Here is an 8,051-nt window from a genome sequence, read left to right as displayed (position 1 = left end):
TTTGTCCGTGTGTGGATATCTATAGAGTACTTCGGTTGTCTTATCTACTTTTTTTTTTTTCTCTCTTTTAACAGAATAATGCAACAGATCTTTGCAGGATTCCTTGCAAATTCTGCAATTCCAGGATCACCACACCCTTTTTCTTGGTAAGTGACTAATTTCTATCTTACAGTGCTGAGGTTGCCTCATTTTAGGTGCTGTAGTTTCTGTTCTATACAGAGAGAGAGAAAGAACTATGTTGGTGAGTATGTAGTTGTGACCGGAAGGCTCTTACACTGCCCTTGTCTCCCGAGCCCAAACTTAGTCACAATTTATATTGTTGTTGTTGTTGTTACTATTATTATTTTGTTCAGGCTCAGGAGGGTTGTCCTGGTTCCCCAAGACACTTGGGTTTGGATGCTGGGCATGTCTGATTTCTTTTATATTCTGGTCTGAGGGTTGTGTTGAGAAGGGAAATGAAGTGGTCCTTGCTAGGCTTGGTATCTGATTTGTGAATTTCCTCTCTAGACCATACAGGAAGCCTTTAATCCTTAAGAATTTCTGAAGTTGAAAATATAACATTAACTTTCCTTTTCCAAAGAAAGAATATCAGAAGAAACAAAAGGCTATAATTCAGTATCAGAGTGACACTTAACACTTACATAGTAGGGGTTAAAAATGGAATTTCTTCTTATATAGACAGTTATTTGCTACTTCTCTGTCCGAGAAGATTCCTTTGCTCAGAGGGTCCTTGGTCCTTCCCCATACTTACCCCATTTTCCAGCCTCTAGTTCTTTTAAATGGGTTTCGATCAGAGTCTGGACCTCTGTCTTCCAAGGTACTGTACCAGCAGCACCAAGAACAAGGTGCTGCCAAGTCTCTTGTAATTGTTCTGAGGTGTGATTCAGGGAGACTTCTGTGGCTGCTGTTCTACTAGAAAGCTTCTCGTTGTCCAGGACCATGGGCAGCCCTTCGAGTGAGGGAAGTCTGCTATAGATTGTAGCCAGCTGTGAAGGAAAACTCTCCTTAGAAAGCAGCTCCGTCCTACGTTGGATATACGTGGGTAGAGAAGAGACAGACTTTCCTTGGCCAACAGGCAATGAGCCTCTCTTCTTGCTCTGGGTGTCATGTAGTATTTCAGGTGGCTTTACTTTGTAGGTTTCAGTTAAGTAAAATTTGTAGAGAATGAGAGGCTATCTCTAGTTAATCAGTTTGACCTTAAAAATGCAGAGAAATTCTTTGCCTCTTGATTCTAGAAGATTAGCGGCTCTCAAGCTCTGAGTGAGAAAACAGGAACCCTCTGCCAGTTTTTCTGAAGTGTAAGGCAGAGCCTGGCTACTTCATCTAATGCTCTCTGTCTCATCTCACGTATAGGAGCGGGATGCTGCACTCCAACCCTGGGGACTATGCCTGGGGTCAGACAGGGCTTGATGCCATTGTAACCCAGGTGAGGAGCTGCCTTTTGAGGGTGTCTGTTCAGTGTGTCTCGTGGTTCCACAGGCTTCCTGCTCTCCTTCTGCTACTTTCTTGAAATGGCAATCACTCTGCTTTCTCTAATATTTCGAGCTTTGGGGTTTCCACTTTACTAAAGGGATAAAGGGTTTGTGGGTTTAGTTCAGCATTCATGTACCTACTAGGTCCAAGGAAATTTCTAGAAGATTGCTTCACCTCCAGAAAACTAAAGACTTCTCCTATAACAAACAGTACATTGTATTTTTGGCCTCTTGTTCGGTCCTATGGAAATCCTGTAAATAAGTACTTCACAAAACAGGAGGGTCTCAAATGTTAAAGCAGGGATTTCTGCTTGATGGAGCAAAGTAGGGGAAGGAAGCAGAGAAAAAGGTTTTCCCACGCCATGTACAGTTGCTTCCACTTGTTTATGTTCATTTAAATTTGTTTGGTTTTTCATCTCCCTTGTGGATTGCCAAGTGTCAAAAGCATGTCATTTTTATCCAAGTCTCGATGTAGGCAGTAATTTACCTATTTCTTGGCTTAGTTTATGCCACTCTCCATACTCCCACCCTTTTCTTTCTTCCAGCAGAATGACGTTTTTGGACCAGCTAAGTATTTTTATTAAGCTGTAGTTTTATTCATGACATCACAACCCTTTTGCCACCCTTAAGTTGCTTTATGCCCAAAAGTGGACCTTGCAATCATGGGTATGTCTGTAGGCTTATACTAATGTCACTCTGAAATTGTAAAGCAATTGTAAGTGTCTAGCAGCAGAAAAAGAGAAACCCAACCTTCAGAGCCTTGCGGAAGTAAGAGCAATTAACATTTCTGATATCTTCACTGTTTGTTCTCAGCTGGAGCGGCTCCCTCTCCAGGGACATTGAGATGTCTGCCACATCTTCTTTTTCTTTCTCCTTTTTTGTAGCTTTTAGGACAGCTGGAAAACACAGGGCCTCCCCCAGCTGACAAGGAAAAAATCACCTCTCTTCCAACAGTGAGCGTAACTCCGGAACAAGTTGGTAGGTTCATTTTCATATTTACTCTGTCATCTGATGACCTCTGCCCAAATCCCAGTACCTTCCTACACTAGGAATCTTCAGGTGAAGCTATAGCCCTCTAAAATTCTAACCCTGTGTACTGGAATTGAAAGCTACCTGCCCTTTCATTAGGTAAATAAATAGGTGTTTCCTAGGCAGTCACCATATCCCTTAAGATTTGATTCTCATCAGTTGAAGAACTTATTATTAGAAGCAAAACTCATCAACTGACTAAAAACAGTGTTGAAAATAATATTGGGCAGATGATACTGATCTTGGGGAAAGGGGAAAAAAACCAAATGAGAAACAATATATTTGCTTTTCTTTTGCTTTGTGTCAGGTGCGCTTAGATACACTAGAATAAATACTGTTTTATTTTTAAGCACTGAAGGAATTCAATGATAAGGAACATAATTTTGTACTGAGGGTTTCTTTCCCTGTAAATTTAGATTTACAGTCAAAGAAGATTTAAAGACAAGATGGACAATCTGAGGTCATTCTATTTAAGGAAAATCATTAACTAATTTAATAATATCAGCGTAGACATGGTGTTTGAGTCAGGTACAGGAAAGTGACCTTATTAGACCTGAAATAGAATCTGATTTGGGGAGTAGTAGAAAGTATGACTAGACAGGAAGGGTGGGACCTTGTTGAGAAGTCAGGACTGGACGCACTAGGTTTTATAGGTCCTCGAAACGAGTAAAGAGGGATTTAAGTGTTCTTTAGGGAAGCTTAGTCTTTAGAGAAGTTAGTACGTAAAATAGAGTGGAAGTGAGAACGCAGGCAAAGATGGGGCTTGAAGAACCTCTGTAGCAGTCTAGGAGGGGTGAGGGGTTCAGGTGATGGTGGCAATGCTAACAGAAAGAAAAGGTACAGTTTAAGTTCATCTTGAAGAAATGCTTTCCTCGCCGATTGTAACATGGGTTGAAAGAGGAGGCAGGGTCAAGATGATTCTCAGATTTCACAATTTGTAACAGTAAGAGTGGTTCATTAGGGAAGGAGGAGGAGTGAGTGGGCCCGGTTTAGGTAAGGAGAAGATGTGATGGTCTTTATTTTTGAATTTGTTGATTTGATGTGCCAGCTGAAAATCCAGATGAGAATGAGTTGAAGGTTCCTGTGAAGCTGGTATCAGGGAAAGTTAGCTGGTAGCAAAGTATAAGAAACATTTTGAGGGTTAAAGGCCTGGAATTAGGAATATTGAAGTAGAAGTAGACTTGGCATGAAAATTAAGAGTTGGAATTAAGGCAAAGTGGTGGGAACAGAAAGGAAGGAAGGAAGGAATCAATTTAAGTGGAACTCGTGGTCCAAATTCCCTGACCACTGTTGAGTCATGGAGCCCTATCCCAGCCACTGGGATAGTACAGTAGTTGGTGTTATTAGTCAAACTTGGGAAATTCATCATTTGTTGCTTAGAATTCCCAGTGTAATTTGTGATCATTTCCTCTGAGGAAAGAGGGCTTCCTGTCCCTTGATTTAGAGGCCTGAGCGAGACTTGGTCTTTGTAATTCTGTAGCACCACCTCCTGGTACAGCTTTTAATTAACAACTTCTGCAGAGGAATTTAGGGCACCCACGCTGAAAAAGGATGCATGACGTGAAACAGAGCAGGGCAAAAGTGGCTTGAGACACTGAATAAAATTGCTGAGATAAGTCCCTTGGTCATGGTGCACAGATTGCCAGTGTTTCCTGAGCAGACACTGTGACTGCCAAAGATTGTCACACATTGGAGAAGATGCTTTCCTGGTTTTTTCACCAGATCACCTAAGCCTGTTTATTTCTTCCAACCTTTTGCATTACAGAGTGGACTTATCATGGTCTAGATCATGTTGGAGTAGGTCCCATTCCTTGTTCTGCTTTTCATGTCCCTGTCTATTACGACCTTTCTACCCATCATTTTGAAACACAATTCATGCTTTTGGGCCGGGAGCACCAGGGATTGAACTCAGGGGCACTCAACCACTGAGCCCCACCCCCAGCCCTATTTTGTATTTTATTTAGAGACAGGGTCTCACTGAGTTGCTTAGGGCCTTGCTGTTGCTGAGGCTGGCTTTGAACTCTGGATCCTCCTGCCTCAGCCCACCCGCCCCAGCCACTGGGATCCTAGGTGTGCGCCCGCCACCACGCCCAGCTTGCAGTTTAGGCTTTTTATCTACCTCCCACTTAGAGGCAGCTTTACTTTTGTCTCTTGTGTCCTTTCTTATGCGTTCCTTGTATTGTAAGAGACATTCTTTTTTTCCTTCATTTTGTTTATTACTTTAAGAGGTATTTCTTGAATTGTAATGCATTCTGCTGTCGTGTATTTAAAAAACGAAATCAATAAAAATAAATAGATAGATAGATAAATGAATAAAAGGCATTTCTTCCTCCAACAGATATGGGTTTAGAATGTCCAGTTTGCAAAGAAGATTACACAGTTGAAGAGGAAGTCCGGCAGCTACCCTGCAATCACTTCTTTCACAGCAGCTGTATTGTGCCATGGTTAGAACTGGTGAGTATAGCCAGCCGTCATCCGCAATGAGGCACTCATGTAAGGGACATTTTCTTGTGGAGATGGCTCAGAGTACGGATGTAGTTATCAGTTCATGTAAGAGCCAGATAAGTCAGATTTTAGCCCCATAAACCATGACTAACTCCCAGTACTACCACCACTGTTCTGTTAGACTACCATCTCTTGGGAACTTGTTTGACCAGAAATCAGCAAACTGTAGCCCACGGGCCTTGTGGCCTGCCAGCTGAGTTTGTCAGTAAAGTCCCGTTGGTACACAAGCCGTGCCGATGTGTGCACAGCCTGTGGTTCTGTGGCTGCTTCTGTGCTACGTGGGTAGAGGTGAATGGTTTGAGCAGAGCGGGTGGCCTGCCAAGGTTTGCCGGCCCTTCATGTACATGGCATGGAAGAGCAGTGAGCAGTTACAGCTCCTGTCGTGTCTCAAGTTGCTGTTTCTAGCTAGTTGTGTTTGGACCTCAAACGGAATGATGGGGGAAAGTGTTACTTATTATTTATTAGGTGGCCTAGAATTCTGTTGATTTTGCTTGAAGTGTTGTTTGGGAGATATCCTGGCTTCACGCCTTTGGAGCCCAGCTCTGTTGAGGAGCTGCCTGGCCTTTTGTCTTTCTGGGAGTCGAGTCATAATTTTAGATGTTTAACTTCCAGGGTTTCTTAAGAGCTCAGAACCCTAGTTCTCAGGACCGGATATTCATATGGATTAATATGTTTCTGTTTCAGCATGACACATGTCCTGTATGTAGGAAGAGTTTAAATGGTGAGGATTCTACGCGGCAAACCCAGAGCTCTGAGGCCTCTGCAAGCAACAGATTTAGCAATGACAGCCAGCTACATGATCGATGGACTTTCTGAAACTAAAGGTCACACCTGAACCAGGGCTGTCTGTGGTAGTCTTCTTAAAACATAGCTATAGATTCTATCAAAACAAAAAATAGTAGATGGATTTAGGAATCACATAAGAAACCCCAACCCATAATATTAACACAATGAGTGTTTTTCTTCTCTAAATTTAAAGTTAGTACCTACCGATTGAATTGTATCACAACCAAATGCCTCTTACTCCTGAATTCAGAGTGATAATTTTTTAAGTGTGAAACTTAACTATGTGGGTTTGCCCCTGCCTGAAGAGAGTCAGTTCCTTGAAGTCTAGCGAGGGTCCTGCTGTCTGTCATGTCTCCTTGGGATGGATGTTCCCACCTCCTCCTTCAGCCTCCTTCTACCCCATCGTTAGTATATTTTACAGTGAACACAGAGGAACCAGAGCCCTCAAGTCCTGCTGACGTCAGGTCCTGTTATCTTTATTGTACAGAAGCATCTACTTTTGACCACATTAGCAATAAGGTGATGTCAGATTGATTCAGGAATTTGAGACTAAGGATCTTGTTTTGTTTTAATCCTCAGAGCACAAATCAAAGAAAAATTACAGTGGAAAGGAAAAGGTAACCTGTCGTAGACTTTAGTTTTTTAATTTTTGAAGAGGTGCAGTTTCCCTAGAAACATGACATGTCTTGAGAGTCTTGTGCTGTTGGGAATCTGATTCTGGTTCCTTTCTGGGAATGAGTTGGGCAGCAAGTAGCGTCAGAAAGACAGATGTTTAAAATCTTAAGTTCTGTGATTTTTTTTTTTTTTTTTATGATCCTTAACTCATTGTTTACTGTTTGTCTTAAGAACCTTAATATAATTTCTCTCATAGAAATATAATTATTTCATACTGCTTCTATATCCAGTTCACTGCTTTTGGTAATTCAGTGCTCTTTAGGAATTGAGATTTTACATTGTCTTTTAATCTTTAAAGCCCATTGTTCGTCTTGGAAACTTTTCTGTTCTGCTTTGATTCTGGCAACACTTAGAATCAAACTGATTATGTGATCATGCCCAAAACAACTTGGCCTGGAAGAGGTAGGCCTTACTTTTTAAGCTAACAGTGTCCCATATGTGTGCTCTTCAAGTGTTTAAAGTTGAATAAATGAAGAAAGAATGTCAATGTTGTTTGAACTTCAGAGTCTTAAAAGGACACAGTGGGGACATACAACAGCTGTGGTGTATTAAAAATGGCACCATTTATATGGTCTCATCAGTTTTTCATAGTTTAGAATGGTCAGAGCAAGACTGCCACTCTCTGGTGAATCTCTTTCTTGGCTAAGAGTCTTCTCAATTTTTGTTGACTGTCACTGGTTTAGGGGTGAGGGAGGGGGCTAAAGGTCTCTTTGTACTTTGCTAAAGGGTGACAGAGTTGGAAAGGGAAGACAGAAGTGGGAAGAGTAGCCTGCTGAACTTGAGCCTGCCTCTAAAAGTTGTGACCCGAAGGTCTGGTCCAGGTGGGACCGGAGGGATGAGAGGTCTTTCTCATGCGCTCTCGACCTCTGTGGCGGTGGCTCTCTGGGGATGTGATCTGGTTATTGTGGTCAGCCAGAACTGCAGCCTGGGAGGACCCTGGTTCTGTGTCGGGGTGGAGAGGACGTGGGCAGGCGAGAGTGTGTCACCAGTGTTTAACCTCTGTTTAGCTGGGGTTGAAGCCCATTGCAGTGTTCAAGTAGAGCAGTATCAGCCATCTTGGAAAAAATTCTGACAGCTTGGAAATTTTTGTCTGTTAAGTGTCTAATGTTGAGACAGGCTGGGGTTAGTTACAACTAGAGAACTAAAGGATAGGAGTAGTTTCACAAAGAATGGAAGCAAAGTGCTAAATAGGAATCTGCCTTTTTAATGTATAATATAGCAAGCACCAGACTAAATTGTCTGAAGTTTTCTTCACATGTTTTGCACTGATAGGGGCCATGAGACTCATCCCACTTATGAATTTGTAGTGTTTCTTCCTATAATGGGCAGCATCTCGGGCTTCCAGATTATTTTATGTTAAGGAGTTTGAGTTCTTCAGAGAAACACAACCAACAGGACATACGTGTAATATAGAATTCTTTATATAAGGAAGTGACTTATACCTTCATGCAGATTCTGCAGTGGACCAGCTACATACAGATCTAGGAAAGCAGTTGGTATGGTTTCAGTCCAAGAGTGAAGGCTGCGCACCCAGACCCACAGCCAGGGAGTGAGTTCCACTCTGAATACCAGCCGGAGCTGATG

The 8,051-nt window shown here is 42.2% G+C and overlaps 1 protein-coding gene across 7 annotated transcripts in view; it reads left to right on the top strand.

Moving 5' to 3' along the window:
• The window catches only part of Rnf115 (ring finger protein 115), a 91,202-nt gene extending 84,248 nt beyond the window's left edge, over window positions 1–6,954 (top strand). For all 7 annotated transcript variants that reach the window (XM_048813893.1, XM_048813894.1, XM_048813898.1 and 4 more), the window contains 5 exons: window positions 75–146; window positions 1,354–1,426; window positions 2,357–2,450; window positions 4,840–4,955; window positions 5,691–6,954. In XM_048813893.1, coding sequence (XP_048669850.1) covers window positions 75–146; window positions 1,354–1,426; window positions 2,357–2,450; window positions 4,840–4,955; window positions 5,691–5,822 — 487 coding nt within the window. In that variant the 3' untranslated portion in view covers window positions 5,823–6,954. The remainder of the gene's footprint in view (window positions 1–74; window positions 147–1,353; window positions 1,427–2,356; window positions 2,451–4,839; window positions 4,956–5,690) is intronic.
• Window positions 6,955–8,051: the final 1,097 nt, after the last annotated feature.

Source organism: Marmota marmota, unplaced genomic scaffold (genome assembly GCF_001458135.2).
Source record: "Marmota marmota marmota unplaced genomic scaffold, marMar, whole genome shotgun sequence".
NCBI classification, from domain to species: domain Eukaryota; kingdom Metazoa; phylum Chordata; class Mammalia; order Rodentia; family Sciuridae; genus Marmota; species Marmota marmota.
Note: the sequence above shows the minus strand (reverse complement) of the source record. Positions and strands in the feature narration are given on the sequence as shown.